This window comes from Garra rufa, chromosome 5 (genome assembly GCF_049309525.1).
Source record: "Garra rufa chromosome 5, GarRuf1.0, whole genome shotgun sequence".
NCBI lineage: Eukaryota > Metazoa > Chordata > Actinopteri > Cypriniformes > Cyprinidae > Garra > Garra rufa.
In genome coordinates, this window is record NC_133365.1 from 20,990,099 (window position 1) to 21,010,507 (window position 20,409).

Sequence of the window (20,409 nt, forward strand, 5' to 3'; positions counted from 1 at the left end):
TTACACAGAGCATCGCAAATCTCAAAAGTGAAAGTAAAAAGTTATCGTGCATTCAAAACGGCAGTTTCAATGCCCCGCGTGTTAATAGTGGCTCAAGCTCCATAATTAAAAATATATTTTCCTCCATGTGCTTCCTTCTAAGAGCTAAAGTAGCCTCTCTGTGAAACAGCCAAACAGAGCAGAGCTTATCATTATTATTTATGAAGACCATTTCATTCTAGGGATAAATCCTAGGTTTGTAAATGGACTTGTAAAACCATTTCTGTAGATATCAGAGAACAATTTAAAATATTGTATCAATGCAATCTATGGCACCTTTAAAAAAAATTGCACGTAATCGAAAGAAGACAGTTTCAAATCAGCAATTATGTGTCAAAATTGGGAAATAATTACTTTTTGATTTCTTTTAGATGTGCGAAATCATGCAGGAATGCTGGGACAACGATCCAAGTCTTCGGCCCCCCTTCAAGGAGCTCGCTCTCCGCATAGACTTGGTCAGAGACAGCAGTGATTCAGACCGATATACCCAAGTGCCTGCATTTTAAGAAAGAAGCTTCACTTGCTCACCGCTGCCACGCAGATACCCTGAGCCTGTCCTTTGGCCCTGTCCGCTGTCTTAATTTTTTTGTTGTTGTTGTTGTTTTTTTGTGCCATTTACGGCAGATCTGACCCCAGGACTTGATCACCTCATCTTCTGACAGAACAATTTAAGGTCATTTATATCAAGAATGGGCTTCTCTTTTGCTAGCAGTGCTGGCATGCGCCCGTCTATCAGCGATGGTATGAATAATTCAGTTTTCTTAAGAAATGCAAAAGCTGTGCATTTTTACATCCACGTGGTTGTATGTACATATATAAAGATGATTTTATAATTTTATAAAATGAAATGAAGAACTGTTTGGCCACAGTGTCATGTAAATTAAGATTTCAAAAAAAGATATATAATTGTTTATAGGTTGTTTGTTGTAATGCAGGTGATGTCTGAATGAAAAGATATAAAAGATCTTGCTATTGCTAAGTCTTTCTATTTTCTTTGAATAAAAAATGCTAATACATTTCAGTCATCGTTACAGCCCAAAATAGCCATGAATGAGCCATTTCCCAATGCTGCTAACCCCCATGACAGGTATGTGGTAGTCTTTCAAAATGTGTATTTTTAAGACCTGCATAAAATAGGTGAGGAATTTTATGGATAGGATGTAGAATTTAATTTCCATTTCCTGGCCTCAAACTTTTTTTTTTTTTTTTTTTTTTTTTTTTGGACTAATTAGAACCTGTGAATTCTCTTTATACAGGTTGAAAAGTAAATATAGTGATTCCTATGCTGTGTTGAAAGGACATTTGTACACATGTACTCTGATACGTCGGTCCCCTGGAGCTGTGGAATGGCAACAGTGCGGGTGTCAAACATAGACTTGACATTATCCACTTTCCACTGACTAATACCAGTTTACATTACACTGACTGAACTGGCGGTGTGTTACTATTAAACCCCCATATTTTAAGATTAAAACAGCTCAGATTAGGCCATCACTATCCAGTTCGCTTTTTAATGGTAAACCATAAAAAGAAACATATGAAACATTTTCTATGTTGACAGTGTAATACATGTACTACTGATGTGCTATAATCAATTCGTCCTCTTAGTGGGAACATTGCATGGCTTCCTATCACTCACATTGCACAGTTGCACATTAGAGGTTGTAACATGCTGTACATGCTTGTATGAATATGAAATCTGGCAGGAGATTGACTCACAGTTTGGATCTCTTGTGCAATCAGCTGATGTTTTAAAGAAATGGGCACGGATCGTATTACAACATTCTAAAGAGATGAACGTCAGTTATCATTTTCCATGGTAAAAGGGTGAGCGACTTAAAGGATATTGCATTATGCTATATTAAGAAACAGACAAATGCATGTTTATTGCAAAGATTTAGTTTACTTTGACACCTGTATTTAAGTGGCTCTAGTGGCATTTTAAATGATTGCTGTTTGTATATACATTAGTATAGTAAAAAAAAATGCATGAGAGAATGAAATATGGCAAGCATTTTATTCCTTAAAACTAATAGTAATCAGTTACAGTCACATGGCTTTTCCACCCATCTGCCATTTTTATGGCTATCAGTGGGACAAGGTAATGGCAGTGAATAGAAAAATAGAAATACTAAGACAAAATACGCTAGGTCACAGAAAACTTTTTTATGTTCATTTTGGCACAGCCCCTACCTAGTATGACATTTATGGACATTTATATGTCATAAAGTAGAAGTCTTAGTTTGAAGGAATCATTTGTAATAGAAATAAAAATGTGTTATTTTAAAGTTAGTATGAAAAGTTAAAACAGAATTTGTAATTTGTGTGTTTTCTTCCTTATTGTGGCATATATCCAAGCAAAATGGCTTCTGCAGTAAGAAAAAAAAGTAGGGTGGGACTGGTCCAAAGCAAATGTTTTGACTCATTGCATCCTTGAGTCACCCCAATTTCATCCAAGATGTTAATGTCTTTATTAAGGTTTTTGAGGAAAACATTCCAGGATTTTAAATAAGAGCCAATGGGTTGAAGGCACTGATCTATATAATGACTGGATTGCTCATTGCGTTCTAAACTGCCGTTAGGCAGTGAAGCCACCGGAAGTGTTCGATCCGCCATCTTACTATTCCCTACCTGCAGAGAGCGCCATTGAGTCACATGTAAATTTCTGACCTAAAATCACCCGATTTGAAGCGTATCTTTCACACAGGATTAGTTTTTAGGATATGTGTATGTAAATTAATTTTTACTTAAGATGTTTTCTGGAATGTTTATGGTCTTTTCGGGCTGGATAAGTGATATATTGAAATCGTTTTGGTGGGCGTGTCAGCTGCGCACTTGCAGAAACAGGTAACTGATCCAACACAAAATATATTTCTTCATGTAACGTTACCTAATTATACAGGAAATAATACACAGTACCATATATCTGGTATTAGTATCTGAAATTGATTCGATTATACAGTAAATAATACAATACCAATAACAATACAAGTCTCTGTTACTACATTGCTCGTTATATTGAAATTCAAATTTTTGAAATAAAGCTTATGTCTTTAAGTCCGTACCATTTGGAGTCAGCGGTGTTCTCCGAGTCATGGTGTGTATTTTTAATGTGCCTGATTGAGCAACATCTATTTCAGACTCTTCAGATAAGTAAATTCTGTAATGATTTACTAACATTACCGTTTCCATCTGAGTAAAATGCTGTGTATGTTGAATTAATTATTAATTTAACGAACAAATCATTACCTGCTTCAAAATGAATAACGTTACTGTTAAATATTGTTGAAACATGCAGTTAGTCTACTGTACGAATATAAACAACAAAATTACATAAACCGTGAATAACTGTACTGAGATTGTATGATGTTTGTTTATCTGATGTATGTGACTGTAATGTAGGATATGAACGTACATTTTTAATAAGCAGAGGGAATTCCCAACATTAACCGTTTATATGCTTGGGACGTTTGCATTGTGAAAATGTACAGTGAGACTTCAGGTATAAAAACACTGACTTGTTATCGTATAGTTTCCTATTCATTCAATAGAATGTATGCGAATACTAGGGAATACTAATATGGTGGCGCGGTGGCTTCACTTTTATGACGTCATGAGCAATCCAGTTCTCTATTATAGATCAGTGGTTGAAGGCCTAGTTTGCAGCTTCAAACGGGTCTACACGTTCCCAGTCGAACTCGTATCTAGCAAAACGATCTGTAATATTCTGAAAATGTATATACATTTTAACTACAAATGCTCATCTTGCACTAGCTTGACCTCCCGCGTTAAGTAATTACGTTGGAAAGGTCACGTGTGACAGGCGGAAGTACCGACCCAGTATTTACAAAGGGAACATGCAAAGAAAGTCAAACACTGTTTACCAAAAAAGGTAAAATGACGATGTTGGACAATTTTGAAGTTGGACTTTTTCGCCCATAGACAAAGTGATTACTTAATGGGTTAAGTCAAGCATGCACATTTGCAGAGCATTTGTGGTTAAAAAGTATAAATTTGTACTTTTTTTTTTTTTTTAGAAAATTGTTTCACTAAATTAGACCCTAATTCTTCAGCTGGGATTGTGTAAAAGCTGAGTTTTAAAAAATGCAACTCCTTTAAAAAAACTGAAACTGCAATTTCGATCTTCAACCCACTGATCCCCGTTTAAGTCCACTATATGGAGAAAAATCCTGGAATGTTTTCCTCAAAAAATAAAAATATATGCTCATGATGTGCTGTAATACTCCCAGAAATCAACTTTATATCCATAGCAAAATCTTAGTTGGCTTGACTATGATTGATCTCTTATAAATCGTTAACATAGTGTCCAGGACGTGCACACCGCAAATCTTTAAAGGAACCGTATGTAGGATTGTGGCCAAAACTGGTACTGCAATCACTTTCAAAATACTGTAGAACGGTTTATCCCCTCCCGCTCCCCCCTGACTCGAGGTTGCCAGCTAAGCTACAGGAGTAGGCTGCTAGTGCTACAAGGAGCTTCCAATGACAAGTGACGAGTCTTACACAGTAATTTGTTTTTCTTCTGTTAATTATGTTTATGCTTCACAAGAGAAGTTTTGCGAAGTAATTATGTATCGCAAAAATTTACAGATGGCGATTAGCCAAATATTTCGTAAAGATGTACTGTAATACCACATTTCAGTCGGAACATAGATTGTTTTCATACCCTGCTCGTGGTGCGATATAAAGCTTTTTATGAACTCATTTAGCACGGGCGACCGCAGAAAATCCACTGTGTAGCCTACGGAAGCAAAGTTAGCCAAACATAGATGAATCTTAACGTTACCTGTCAAGGAGAAAATTAGCAACGTTGGCGTCTATCTTCAAATTCTTCTCCGTTTTCAGCCGTCTCCATCTTTCAAAGGCATCTCCTATACAAATCCTTGTTTTATTTCGGACTTTGTCACGACGTATTTCGGATTCATAACGAGGTCTTTTAGGTTTCGTAACTTTATACATGTTTTATCCGACTCGTTCTTAGCAGCAGCTGTAACTAACTAGAGCATAGCTGGCAACCTGTCTCACGAAACTCTACTGACTTCGTGATTGGTAGATAGCTGGAGGGTGGAGCCTCAGACCAAAACACAAAATGACAACAATAACATCAGTTGAGGGCTGCAACTCTCACTTTTAAATGACAATATCCTGGCCGGACCACTGTTGTCAGTGTTATAAGTATTTGAAATGAACATGATTTCTTAATGTCTAGTGACATGTCAGGGCCATTTTATGATTAACTGACATAAATTTCTTACATACGGTTCCTTTAAAAGCTTAGCTTTCAAGGTATAAATGTTCAAACGGCTTGCCATACGGAAGCGTGTCGCGCAGGAGGTCGGAAGAGGCGTGGCCTACGTCGTCTGAGTTTATAATAGAGCTTTTATCAGCTTCATCCTCACACTGCCACAGCTATTATACTGCAGGCTGAGATGAACAACATAGCGAAGACCTGACCGAAGACAGGACCAGAGAACCGGCGGGTCGCACCTCTGGCGTAAGTAATTTCCCAAACATAGATGTAGAGCAGGATTTCCTTTTAAAAAACCGAAAGCACGTACATCACTTACCTTGATTGAGATGATTCTCTAGCAGAAAAGCAGGGGAGAAAAAAAAACGAACAATAGAGTTTATAAACATTATGGAATAAGAAATACAATGCAGGATAAACGGGAACAACTTCTTTGACACCATAGTTTTTTTTTATAAAGTGTTAAATTGTTTAACATTATTTTAAATAACGCCATTTAAAGCAATAAAAAAGTATTAAATACCATAATTAGATGTAGATATATGCCTTTGCAATAAGCCTGATTATTGTTTTTGTTTAGATAAATTCGAATATCCACCAATTATTTTAGGCAGCAAACACGTAGAGCCTAATTATAATTTCAAGAAATGATTTCAATAAATGAATCGCGTTATGAGTTAACTGTGCTAGTCATTTAAAGAGCGCCACACTGACCGTTTATCGCCTCGGATCAAGTTTACCAGAGCAAATGCGTTTACTCGGGAGCTCTAAACAGCTGTGAGATTCAGTGTGAAGCGCTTGAAATCAGCGAAGAACACAATTAACTAGGCGATTTAAAGAGAGGAAACGGCTCTGACAAACGGGACGAAAACTGTGCGCAACGAGACAGTCAAAATGGTACTGTGGCTAGGGTTACCACTTTTAATACAAATAAATAAGGGACGCATACTGTTTAGAGAGGGGTGGGTGGGAAGGCTGAAAATCTCACACTCAGCCCTGAGTATTTAGCCCACTGTTCTTCATTCAAATACCTACCTAGATACCATCATGTAGTTAATTTTTATACCATGGTATTGAGGTGCTATAGACTTATGTCAGAACAATCAGAATAATTGCATTGCATTATATAAAAATGAGGTTGTTACCATTTTTACAGATACAGTTACTGTTTTTTAAAATGAACATGAATTTACATGTGCACTGTAAAAAACAAAAAAGTTAATTCAACTTAATTTTAAGTTTAGTTAACATTAAATGTTAAGTTGTACTACATGAAAACATGTATATTTGAGTTGAGTAAACTTAAAATTTTAAGGCAGCACAAGCACTTTAAGTTGAAACTACTTTTTTTCTTTATTTTTTACAGTGTGTATCCTAACAGATATAGATGTGCATTTGCAATAAGCCCGTTTGTTGTTTGTTCAGATCAAAAAAATCCACCCATTATTTTACGCTGCAAACACGTAGTGCTGTAAATGTGAAGAAAAAAATGGTTTAAAGTCTAAAGTGTGATGTTTTTCATTTTATCATGATATTTATTTTTGTAAAAACCTGTATCTGAGCTGTAAACCATGATAGCGGTTTAATGTTACTAGACATTGCTCTATCCCGCTCATACCATATTAATTTTATTTCTGCAGGTCTTAAAAAAAGGTAACAAATTGCAGTGTATATGAGCACACTAATACACACAACCTTGATATTTCTGAAGAATACTCCTGTCCTCCTGAGAACATCCTTTAAAATTCCAGTCAGGTTTTTATAGCTGAAACTAAAACCAATAATAATAAAATAAATTGTAAACATTTAATTTCATTGTCATTTAATTTACATTGATGTACTAAAATAAAATAAAAAGTAAAACCTAAATAAAAATTCGTACAAACTATATAGACCAAAAACTAAGACATGCAACAAATTTTAACTAAAATTGAAATAACTATAACTAATTCAAAATATTAATGAAAACTAGCATCTCAACAATACAAAAATTAACACTGAATATATGTGACCCTGCACCACAAAACCATTTTTAGAAATTGAGATTTATACATCATCTGAAAGCTAAATAAGTTTTCCATTGGTGTATGGTTTGATAGGATAGGACAATATTTGGCTGAGATAAGAATATTGCAAATCTGGAATCCGAGGGTGCAAAAAAAATCTAAATCTTTAAAGTTTTACAGGTTAAGTTCCTAGCAATGCATATTACTAATTAAAAAATTACGTTTTTATATATTTATGGTAGGAACACAATATACCTGTGCTACTTAAGACTGGTTTTGTGGTCCAGGGTCACATTTGTCAGTGTTGTTTTATTGTGTCCACCTGTTTACCAAAAAGACACTTTGTGTCCTTTAATATAGTTAATGGAACATATGATTAGATTTTATTTCCTGTGATTTTCAGCAGTGTTCTGCAATTCCAGTGCTTGTAAATACAAAATAAATTACCTAGATTAAATGATTTAGCAATAAAATGTCTAGTTATTCTCTAAACTAAAAATTGCTGCAGTTTATAAAACAGAATTAAACAGTTTATTACCTGATTTAATTCATATAAATGTCATTATTCTGCCAATGTTACATAATTTTCATATATAAGCAATAGAATCGCTAAACACAAGTGTACCAGTTTTATGAGTCCACATTCAATAGAAGGCTGTGGTTCAACATGCAACAACTAGATGCTGATGCAGACGGGTTCCTTACAGGTTAGATGTACACAACAATAGTGCAAACACATGAGGAAACATGGCGCTTTTGCCCTTAAACCCCAGGAGTGCCTGTATTTACTTTTTACACCCAAACCTATAGAAACGGTCAGGATTTGCATTAACGCTAATGGAACTAAATGGATTAAAAGATGACCCACTTCATGAATGATATTAAGCAATCTTTTATTTGGACATCAGACCGTTAAATGAGTTTAGAGGCTGTTGACAGTTTAATAGCTTCTTTAATTTGTCAAGCAGTAATATGGGTGAGGGAACAAGCCAAGTACAAAGCTAACATGAACTATGCTGTAACATGAATCTGTTTGTCTGCTGCTAGTGGCGCTGAGTCAATGTCAATGAAGAACTGGCTTAGTCCGTGATCACAGCAGGCAGGGCTGGGCAGTGGAGCAGGCATTGTGGGTCATGATGTTGTTGACGCATGAGATCTTATGATTTCTGGCACTTGCTACAGACTTCCATTGGCAACAATTGTTCTTGTTGGATCTTTCTTCTTGGTTACTGCTTGGGCTGCTTTGAGCTGTTTCGAAGAGTTCATAGGTTTCGAATAAATGTTTAGCATCTAGAATTTTCTTTTATGGAAACAGTTTTAAGGAATCGTCAAATGTACTTTTTTGTTTGTTTGGTCACAGCATGCTAAATTGCACAGTAAGATGTGGAACAGGATGAAAAGGTGCTGACGCAGATCCATTGCTTTTTCCAAATGCTTTTTCATGCTGACCTCTACTACCAAAGGTACAAAGAAAAGAGTTTTCAGAGATGAGAAAATTCCTAAATGATACAATTCTAAAATATATTTAGATTTGTATATGCATACTTTACCAGTCAAAAGCTTTTGACCAGTATTGAAAGAAGTTTTGAAAGAAGTCTCTTCTGCTCACCTAGCCTGCATTTATTTTATCCAAAGTACAGTAAAAACTTATAGTAACTGTTTTCTATTTGAATATTTTTTTTAAATCTATTTTATTTCTGTGATTTCAAAACAGGATTTTTAGCATAATTACTCCATGATTCCTTCAGAAATCATACTCATATTCAGATTTGCTTGATTCTCATATTCAGATTTGCTCGCTTCAGATGTTTTTTATCATGTGGCACTGAAGACTGGAGTAACAATGCTACAAATGTAGCTTTTATCACAGGAATAAATTAGATTTTAAAATATATTCAAATAGAAAACCGTTATTTTAAATGGTAAAAAATATTTCAAAATTGTAATGTTTTTGCTGTACTTTGGATCAAATAAATGCAGGCTATATGAGCAAAAGAGACGTCTGTAAAAAAAAAATATTAAAAAGTTTACAGTTTAAAAACTTTTGCCTGGTAGTTTAACTGTTTAAAAAGTTTGAGGTCAGTACAATTCTTTTTAAAGAAATTAATGCTTTTCATTGATCAAGGATGCATTAAATTGTTCAAAAGTGACAGTACAGAAATATTTAAATTTGAGGGGCTTTTCATTTGATTTTTCTATTCATCAAAGAATTCTGAAAAACATAAATGTATCACAGGCTCCACAAAAATATAATATAATTCGCCAGAATAATTATAAATAGTTTTGGTAATAGAAATAAAGTATAAAAAATTTGTTGAAAAGCCTTTTTTTTTTAAATCAACAAAAACTTAAATTTATTTCAGTTTAATACAAAGTAACATTAAAACATTTTTGTTTGAAGTCAGATGAGTGATACTTAAGTACTTAAATTACTAAAACAAAATGCAAAATGATCAAATTAAATACAAAGAGAACTAAAAAAAAAATACGAATCACAAAAACACATAACATTAACATTAAAATGAAAATGGACAATGTAAGAATAAAAGCTAATTCAAAATATGAATAATGCTTTTTAAAAAATTAATACAAATATTTATTTTACAGCAGGTGAGAACCGACTGGCAGATTCAACATGAAGAGATACTCAAACGATCCACCGGATGGAGGCTATGGCTGGGTCGTGGTCACCTCGGCCTTCTTCATCATGGGCCTCACCGCTGCTGTTTTTAAAAACTTTGGTCTGTTTTTTCTTGAAATCCAAAGTCACTACAATATCCTTACCAGTACTACCTCATGGTTGACCTCAACCACTATTGCTGTGTTTCATTTGGGAGGTGAGGGATGCTTTTATGTACTCCTTGTTTTATGTGCTTTCATGTATCTTTTTCATATTGTTATCAACAGAAATTGTATGAATTCATTCAGAACCGGTATAACCAATCATATGAAATTGACATTTAATGATAGCACCAGACCTGCATAATGAGATGTTTTTTTTGTTTTTTTTTTTTTGTTTTTTTATCTGCTTAGCTCCTCTTGCCAGTACTTTGAGTATGCAGCTGTCCCAGCGCACTGTTATCATAATCGGAGGGCTTCTGGCTGCCTCAGGAATGATTATTGCCTCTTTGGGCCTCAGTCTGCCTTGGATGTATCTGTCTGTAGGTGTACTCCAAGGTAAGTTCAGTATTGAAGGGATAGTTCACCCAAAAATTTAAATTCTGTCTTTAATTAATCACCCTCGTGTCATTCCAAACCTGTAAGACCTTTGTTCATCCTCAGAACACAAATTAAGATATTTTTGATGAAATCCAAAAGCTTTCTGACCCTGCATAGACAGCAACGCAACTACCATGTTTAAGGCCCAACAAGTTCAAAAGAACAGTATTTATTTGAAATCTAAATCTTTGGTAACAATAGAAATATCTTTCACCTTTGCTCAAAAAATGTTATGAAGCTACAATAATACTTTTTGTGTGCAAAGAAAACAAAAATAGTCAAGTACTGCTCACTGCAGAGCCAAATGGCCTCCAGCTCCACCTCTCTTGATGTCCAGCTCCACCTCTGAGTGAACAAATGGGTGGAGTTAAGGTTAGGGATAGGGTAAGGGGTAGGGTTAGGGTGTGGTTAGGTGTCTATCTCCACCCATTACCTCCAGCAAGGGGGAGCTGGAGCTCCAGCTCCTCACATATGGCTCTGCAGCGAGCACCCTCTCAAAATAGTTGTAATTAATGACCCAAAAATGAAAATTTGATGTTTATCTGCTTACCCCCAGAGCATCAAAGATGTAGGTGACGTTGTTTCCTCAGCAGAACGAAAGATTTTAAACGAAAACCGGTGCAGTCTGTCAGCCAAATAATGGCAGCAGATGGGCACCAGACCTTTAAAAGTAATGAAAAACATTCACAGACAAATCCAAATTACACATTGATGTCCTAAGACACAAAACAATCGTTTTTTTGCAAGAAACTGAACAGTTTTTACATCATTTTTTACCTTTGATACACAGCCACGTCCATCTGTCCTGAGCACGAGTTTAGCATCAGGCAAGTTACACGTGTACGCGCTCTGGCATAGTATACGCAAACACTGTAAGGGGAATCTCACAAATCTTCGTTTGTGTTCTGCTGTAGAAACAAAGTCACCTACATCTTGGATGCCCTGGGGGTAAGCAGATAAACATTTAATTTTCATTTTTGGGTGAACTATCCCTTTAAATAATATATTTCAGCGCATATTGCTCTTTTACACTCATACTCATTTTGCACTGTAATATACAGTATTTATTGAATGAGTCTTTTACAGTAAGAATGTACAGTACGTGAGTGTCACTTAAAAATAAAATGAGGAAATGATATAATTATTAATTAAAAATAACATTTAACTTCAAATTGACAAACAGAGTATAATATATAATAGATAATATTTTATAATATTACTTAAACCATTTTAAATATGTTGGGTTATTTGAAAATAAGTCCTTTTTTAAAAAAAAAGAATTTCATATTTTTATTTACCAGTGATGGTTTAAATTTATAAAGTGACAGTAAAGACATTTATAATGTTACAAATGATTCAGTAAATACTGTCTTTTAAACTTTCTATTCATCAAAAAACCTGGTAAAAATTTTTATTGTTGTTTCCACAAAAATAGTTGTTTTCATAACTAATAATATTGTGAAATGTTTTTTAACACCAAAAGAGCATATGATTTCTTAAGGATCATGTGACACTGAAGACTGAAGTACATCTTTGCCATCACAGTTCGGTAACATTTTTAATGTTTAAGTTTTTGAAATATCTCTTATGTTCACCAATGGTGCATTTATTTGCTAAAACAATAAATGCACCATTGGTGAGCATGAGAGAGATATTTTTTAATTGACATTAAAATGGTACCGAACTTAAACTTTTTATCTGTAGTGTGCATTTTTATTTATTTATTTTTTTTTTTTTTTTTTTTTATAATTTATTCATTCGTGGCACTCTTAGTCATCCATATTTATCTAGTAATAATTTAACTTGAGTTTTCTTTCTCTGTCTCTTTTCTTTTTGTCATCTAGGGCTTGGTGCCTCATTTTCTTGGTTACCAGCTAACAGCATGGTCAGTCATTATTTTGGACGCTGGCGTCCCATTGCCTATGCAATTTCTAGTTCTGGAGAGTGTGTCTTTGCCATTGGATTCGGACCATTTTTCCAGTGGCTTATCGACAGCTACTCTTGGCAGGGGGCTCTGCTCATCATCGGTGGTCTTCAGCTGAATCTATGTGTGTGTGGTGCTCTGATGAAACCCCTTCCGTCTGCACAACCCTCTATCCAAGACAAACCAGTGCTGGACACAAAAGAGGAAAGCAGGACATCAAACAATTCCATTTTCCAGTGCTCTCTCATTCAGAAGCCTGAGCTGCTACTATATATCATGTTTGCCATCTTGGCTGCAGCTGGTTTCTTCATCCCACCTCTGTTTCTGGTGCCCTATGCCAATAGTTTGGGCATGGAGCAGTACTGGGCGGCCTCAATTCTGTCAGTGCTGGCATTGGCAGACCTGCTGGGCAGACTATCATGCGGTTGGCTGGCTAACCTGCGGCTTGTGAGAAACCTGCAGCTGCTGACCATGGTGGTCACTGCGCTGGGGGTGGTGCTGCTTCTGCTTCCCATTGCACAGAGCTACTGGGGTATCCTGGCCTTTTCCTCACTCTATGGTTTCCTGTTTGGCTGCGTGGTGGCCATCCATGTGACTAGTATCGTGGATATTGTTGGACTGGAGGGCTTTGATAGCGCTCTAGGGCTCTTCATGCTGTTCCGGAGCTCTGGAGGATTTGTGGGTCCACCTGCTGCAGGTCAGTGTGTGTCTTTAACTTTCAGGCATGATTTACATTATTCAGGCATTTGTGCATGTTTTCGACATACAGCCATATTGCATTTACACAACAGTTCGGCGGCATGAGCGTGTAAATAAATATGAAACAACAACAATGTGTCAAAACACTCTTTTGTGCACATAACTTCCTTCCACCATGGATTTAAATCTAAGTTTGACAGTTTAACATCTGAGTCCAAACCTCCAACTAATTCAAAAACGTCACTTCAGAACTAGTAATGAAGGAACATTGGGTTGAAAGCTTGTATATACTGCATTAAAAGCTCACTATAATATGTAGAGTATCATGAGAGAGAGATGGACTGAGCAAGTGTGATTATCTGTATCTGATACAGCATTCATTCTTCAGCTCAATCTCATATCCACAAAACATTAGTTTGAATGTCCGTTGAGGTAAGCGATATCTTTGTCGTACTATCCTTTCATCTGTAAAGGGAGATTTCCAATGACAGCGCTGCTCAGTGCATTTGTTGGCTGCATCTTACAAAGTGTTGAAAGTAAAAATAACTTCCTTGTTTACAACTGTTTTTCAGTCTCTTTCAATATAAGTGTTAATATAAGTGCTGGCTCACTCAAAAACAGTCTCTTGTTGCTATCTAATGGCGGAACAATGTAACTAATCACTAACACACTGTTTTCTAATACTATATACTACTATTATTTATTAAAAAAAATATTATTTATTGACTAAGAATACATTAAAGATCAAAGGCAAGTCAATCAAAAGTACAAAGGCTGCTCTTTTATTATTAAAGGTACATAAAAAATAATAATAATCAATTAATGAAACCAAAGACTGCCAGTTGGATGTACCCAAAATGAATTATATCTCATGTTTAACCACTATACGCCTTATTCAGCCCGCTGCCATTTTGAATCGAAAACGAGGCTGTGAGGGATAGCAGTTCAGCAGCGCCCACTGTGGCGCGTTGTTGCGTACCGGGATGTAGATCGTATAGCCGTAAAATAATAGGTCATTTCACATTTTTCCACAGGACAAAGAGCTCCAGAAGACGTGGATTGATCGACAGGACAAATAACCTAACTTTCAGGTAACAATATTGCATTTTTTTTGAGAAAATGACTGTGGAAAGACTGCTAATTTCTAATGGGAGCATGTTTATCTTCCTTTAAACGCTTACATAGAGTTTTTCAAATGATGTTATATAGATTAAAATGCTTAATGGTTTGTGTTAAGAGCCTGCAGCTAGGTCATAAGCGTCTTCCCGACCTTTATTATGAAATTACGATAAACATGACATTTTCCTTGTCTAAAGCAAGACAGAAACAAAAAAATAATGTTCTGAATATCATTTAGCGATTTTAAAAGGGGTTGACATCAAACACTACATGGCAAACTAATAAATAATTGTTATCTTTTGATCTCTTTGCATAAAAATAAACTTTCAACCCACTGTTTTTTGTATGACTTAACATGTTGTCTGAAAGAGGCTTACGATCTAACGTTAACTGCAGGCTCTTAACACAAACTATTAAACATGTTGATCTTTAAAACAAAATTTAAAAAGAATATCTTTTTCATTTACAATCGCAAGGTTTTCTTTTCGTGAGGTCTTTTAGTCCAGGTAAACACAGACGGAGCTGAACCCTCCTTAAGCGTCCTAATTCCAGTCAGTGTTTTTGAAAAACAATCCTGAGTAAAATGTTGAGCACTCTTGTGTTCTTTGTAATCTATTTAGTTTAGTTGTTGTAGTAATACATCACATGTTAGCTCTGCGTAAACGTTTAAAGGAAGATAAACATGCTCGCATTATAAATTAGCAATTAGCCAACCGGCTAGTTTCCACAGTCATTTTCTTAAATAAATGCAATATTGTTACCTGAAAGTTAGGTTATATGTCCTGTCGATCAGTCCACGTTTTCTGGAGCGCTTTGTCCTGTGGAAAAATGTGAAATGACCTATTATTTTACGGCTATACGATCTACATCCCGGTACGCAACAATGCGCCACAGTGGGCGCTGCTGGACTGCTATCCCTCACAGCCTCGTTTTCGATTCAAAATGGCAGCGGGCTGAATAAGGCGTATAGAGATATCAGAGCCAATGGCAAAGGTGTAGTGTGAGGTGAGGCTGCTCTCGGTGGGTTCATGAGTGCTGAATGGCCGCTGACGCCCTGGAGCTCACATCTCTAAAAACATTGAAGTAAATTTTCAAATAGACTTTATTAACAAACTGCATATTTGAAGACTAAACTAGTACATTCTCGCAAAAAAACTACATTTTGTGACACACAAACAGTAATATTTATAAAATTATAACGGATTTGGGTGTCCGCCATGACGCTCGCTGTGAGAAATACCCCAAGCGGAGTAATACAAACGGTAAAACGGTTAGTTCCGTTATCACTAGAATACCACACTCCTCTCAGCCAATCAGATTCAAGAACCAGAAAGAACTGTTAAGTGCATACATGTAAATAATCTAATAAAGTGAATCAAACAAAATTAAATGATTATTATCTACATGTCTCCTATTTGTAATATAACAAATGTGACCCTGGACCATTAAACCAGAAACCTACATCTAAAAGGTGGATAAATAAGCTTTCCATTGATGTATGGTTTGTTAGGATAGGGCAATATTGTGCCAAGATACAACCATTTAAAAATCTGGAATCTGAGGGTGCAAAAAAAATCAGCTTTAAAGTTGTCCAAATGAAGTTCTTAGCAATGCATATACTAAACAAAAATTAAGTTTTGATATATTTACAGGAGGAAATTTACAAAATATCTTCATGGAACATGATCTTTACTTCATTAAAAAAAAAAAATCGACAACTTTGATCCACACAATGTATTTTTGACCATTGCTACAAATATACCTGTGCCACTTAAGACTGGAGGTGTGTATGTTGACATACATTAATCTCTATAACGTCATGAAGGATCTAATGTTGTGAAGCTGAAACTTTTTGCAGCTTACTTTTAAAATCAACCATCTTTTTGGACTGTAGATAAAGGTCTTTAGTTCATTTTCATTTATATTATGTTCTTTTATTCCCCCCCCAAAAAAAACAAGAAAACTTGATTATTCTTAATAGGACCCCTTTAAGACTTGATTTGAGTCCGCTAAACTGAGAATGGCTCAATTTTACAATGGCGTTTTTAGTAGAGAGGGTACAGACACTGCTAACAGCAGGTTTTGTCTTTTGTCCCATATTACTATCTGCGTCACTTGTCTCATGTTTCTTTTATGTATCTGTGTTACAGGCTGGCTGGTGGACTGGACTCATGACTACAGTGCTAGTTTCTACTTATCTGGCCTCAGCCTTATCCTGTCTGGGGTTTTCGTAGTGCTTGTTGACAGACTGGTGGAGAAGAAAAAACTCAAACTACCGGATTCATGCGCTGAGACTACAGATTATCCAATACTTAAAGCGGGCAGTGTTGATGTTTAAAAGCCATTGACAAGTGTTTTACCTTTTATTATATGAACTTTTGTATATTTAATTTTTTTTAAAGCAACAGGCATTGTATTATCTCAACCTTTCACCTCATAACTTCCAGACAGAGATATATTAGTTTAAGACTTGGGCATCATTGTAGTCACATTTCAAACCACTAACAATGACAAGAAGCGTATGCCATTCAGAGCCTGTTTCTGCCCTTAGAAATAATTAAAGAAGCACTGAGTGCAGATGTAGCTGCTTTTTACTTTCTCACTTACAGAACAGGGATTTATATGACTTATTTTACAGTATCAAAGCAATAGAGCTAAGTGGCATTTGCAAACAAGTAATATCCTTATTATAGTCTCAAAGATCATTTTTGAAGTTTATCCGTTGTTTTATTTAAAATATTACAAACTTCTTTCTGTGAAGTGTACTTGTACTGTATTAAAATAAATATCATTTGTTTTCATATACTTTTAACTGATGCAGTTACACTCAGTGTCCAATAGTTTGTAGAGCACTTACTCTCTAGTGTGTATATGTGGTGTAAATTATGTGTACACAAACAGAGCTTTGGAATGACAAAGATGCCTTGGAAATGAAGAAATCTGCTTATATGGACAAGGCCGGCAAATAAGTTTTACAAAGAATTTGTCACCTTTAACCTCAAAATAACAGCCAGTCAAATCATTTTGTGCACTGAACTAATGTTCCAGAATCACGATCAGCGTTCAGGTTTATGGACAAACAAAAACGACACTATAGACTGTTTATATCACTCCTGAATATTTTATGAATTTACTTATATGGTCAAAATATGTTTCAGATATAAATGTGCCGTAAATGGTGGAATCCTGCAATGTAATAGCATTTTAGTCTTTTAGAACTTCATCAAACACATACACCAAAGATAAACAGCAGTGTTTTACTTCGGTTTAATGTGCAAGTCATGTCTTAGTTTGCAGAGATCTATTCGTCTGTTTATGTATGGTGTGTCTGAATTTGTGGCGATGACAAGACTTGCTGTGCCTTAAAGAAGTTTGGTTTCAGAACAAAGATTTCTCACCCCCTTGTCATCCAAGATGTTCATGTTTTTCTTTCTTCAGTCATAAAGAAATTGTTTTTTTGAGGAAAACATTTCTGGATTTTTCTCCATATAATGGACTTTTTCCAGTTTTACCTTTTAAAATGCAGTTCAAATGCGGCTTCAAACGATCCCAAAGGAAGAAGGATCTTATCTAGTTCAGATTTAAGATGGGGTATGTCAAAACTCATCTCATTTTTTCCCCTCAAATCGTTCTACATCGCTATTTCACCTTTTTGTTAAGGGTGTTTGGTCTTCTTTGCATGTTCACTTGCAATCACAGGGTCGACTTTTGCAGCGATGTAGGATGATTTTAAAATGATTTTTGAAGTTGAGGGAGAAAGAGTTCAGGCAGAGCAAGACAAGATGAGCGTTTGAGGTTAAAAAGTATATAAATTGTAATTTAAAAAAAAAAGACCTTTCTTTCTCGGCTGGGATTGTTTGAAGCCGCATTTAAGCTGCATTAAGGAAGTTCAAACTCGGGGCACCATAGAAGTCCACTATATAGAGAAAAATCCTGAAGAACTAAAGAAAGAAAGACATGAACATCTTGGATGAGAAGGGGGTAAGTACATTATCTGTTATCTTTGGTTCTGGAAGTGAACTTATCCTTTAACTGCAAGTGACAATCAGGGAATAGTATTTATTTTAAATGTTCCCATTGTAAATTATTTTTTAGCGTTATTCAGGCCAGATTTATTTCTGAATGGCAGAGTTTAAAAGGATCTCTGAGTGGAAGGTCATTAGTTCTGAATTGGTTCATGTAAGAATTATATTGTTGACACTTTTTTGGAGACATTTGAAAAGCTCTTCACATCTGTGAAACATTTTTACTGTAAAAATTGGCTATACTATTGCTGACACGTTACCTAGAATGCAGTAGCGTGGCCAGAAAAGAGACTCTGGGTGTGTGCATCAGAAAAACTGGGTGTGCCACATTTATTTTCAGAATATTGTGTATTACAGAACAGACTGGGCTGATATAGCCTACTCATAATGTGCCCCATCTTATTTTTTTGGGACAGCACACAATCTAAAAAAATCTAAACATTAAATTACCAGAGATATAGTGGGGTTGTATTTTTCTTGCATTAAGTTTACAGTTATAACACAGGCTAATCACTGACTTCAGTAAATTCAGTCATATTCAAGAATAACGATCTGCATCTCATTTGTCAGAGTCCATCGGTTTTTTGGATTTCACAGATAGCTAAGAATACATAAGAATCCTCTATTTTAATTACTAGCCTAATTATAGCTTTAAGGGTGTAGATAGCATAATTAGGAAATGTACACCTTTGAGAATAGCCTACACACACTAGGGTACTTGATCGTTGTTTTACTTTTGTTTAAATTGTGTGAATTTTTAACTATTGTTTTAAAGCAACCTTGGTCTGTAATGAATTCCTTTTTAAATAAAATGAGCAAAACACTCTGTTGTGAAAGGAGCAGATGACTCTTAATATTGAGGCTTTTGTAACATTGCAATTGTAACATTCACAGCATGCAAACATCAATACAACCATTAAAGTTATTAAAAACAATCAACATATAGTAAGAAACACAAGAAAATTGGATGAACACATTTAGTTCATAGATACTGCACTTTGCTTTTGCAATGGAGTTTTAGTTTTTTCAGGTCATCCAAAGGCAGAGTGCCGTATCTGCATTTTGGTGGTCAAAGGTCATATCAGTTGTCATGGTTTTTCTGTATAAAAGGTTCTTCCTAAGTAGGCATTACATAAAAGGCATTTTTCTCTGTTTCATTCTTAGCGTAGTTACTGCACTTATATTTATTATTTATTTATATATTTATTTATTTATATATTTATTTATTTATTTATATATATGTTTTTATTTTATTTCATTTTGTTATGTGTGTGGATGCTATGGGGTGCTTTGGTCTTTCCTGGATGTGCCCTTCCCTAGCGCCCACCACTGGCACACCCTGACACACCCGTGGCTATGCCCCTTCTATAATGTAGTCAACCAAGCACTCCAAAAACGCACAGATTAGACCGTGAATATTACCTGCACGCTATTGATGATCAGTTTTCACTAAGAGTTGACGAATTTTGAGTCCAGCGATTAGCTATATCCCATCAATTTGTTTTCTTCACGTGTAAACTGAGGATACTCTGAGATCGTCTTGCTGTCCCATCACTAGATGGCAGTATAACTACAAATAAGAAAAGCAGGTTGTGCACTTCTTGTGCCAATTGAGTTGCAGCGTAACGTACTGTTTGTCTTGTTACATACACTAAAATGTATATTTTCACTTTTTTGTACACCTTTTGTCTCTGACTAATGAATGTAAAGGTTTTGTGGTTTATTTAAAGCAAAAAATAAAAATTCTGTCATTCCTTTCTCTTACGTTGTTCTTCTTTGAAACATGATGGACATAATCCTTATCTTTTTAGCGCTGAAGTGCGTTTTCAATAACGAGAAGGAAAACAAAGTGCAGTAAACAGTAAAACGGTTTGCACTACAAACCAGTGTGTTCATAATTAAGTTAATACATTAAAAAAATAATATGGTCAGACACCATATCCTCCTAACCTATGGTATAGTGAATGGTGCCAAACTCCACCATTTTCTTTCATTGTCCATTTGTTCTGTGGAAGAATTAAAATAAAATTTGTTAGGACAGGACATCATGACCCTGCTGAAAAAATAAAACATTACTATTCTAAAATTTGTAATGGTTTTTCTGGTGAT

At 35.4% G+C, this 20,409-nt stretch overlaps 2 protein-coding genes across 2 annotated transcripts in view; both read left to right on the forward strand.

The window, feature by feature from the left end:
* Positions 1-1,018, forward strand: part of jak2b (Janus kinase 2b) — a 46,522-nt gene extending 45,504 nt beyond the window's left edge. The window contains exon 24 of the mRNA XM_073839459.1: positions 411-1,018. Coding sequence (XP_073695560.1) covers positions 411-545 — 135 coding nt within the window. The 3' untranslated portion in view covers positions 546-1,018. The remainder of the gene's footprint in view (positions 1-410) is intronic.
* A 4,459-nt stretch (positions 1,019-5,477) lies between these two features.
* Positions 5,478-19,073, forward strand: LOC141335695 (monocarboxylate transporter 13). The gene is made up of 5 exons (XM_073841228.1): positions 5,478-5,554; positions 9,922-10,151; positions 10,348-10,491; positions 12,378-13,154; positions 16,426-19,073. The coding sequence occupies exons 2-5, from the start codon at positions 9,950-9,952 to the stop codon at positions 16,611-16,613; spliced, it is 1,311 nt and encodes a 436-aa protein (XP_073697329.1). The 5' UTR covers positions 5,478-5,554; positions 9,922-9,949; the 3' UTR covers positions 16,614-19,073.
* Positions 19,074-20,409: the final 1,336 nt, after the last annotated feature.

Bases quoted from the DNA above. Each gene is read 5' to 3' on its own strand.
- LOC141335695 (XM_073841228.1), top strand. From the start codon at position 9,950: ATGAAGAGATACTCAAACGATCCACCGGATGGAGGCTATGGCTGGGTC. The intron at 10,152-10,347 runs GTGAGGGATGCT...TTATCTGCTTAG, and splicing joins TGCTGTGTTTCATTTGGGAG to CTCCTCTTGCCAGTACTTTG. The intron at 10,492-12,377 runs GTAAGTTCAGTA...TTTGTCATCTAG, and splicing joins GTCTGTAGGTGTACTCCAAG to GGCTTGGTGCCTCATTTTCT.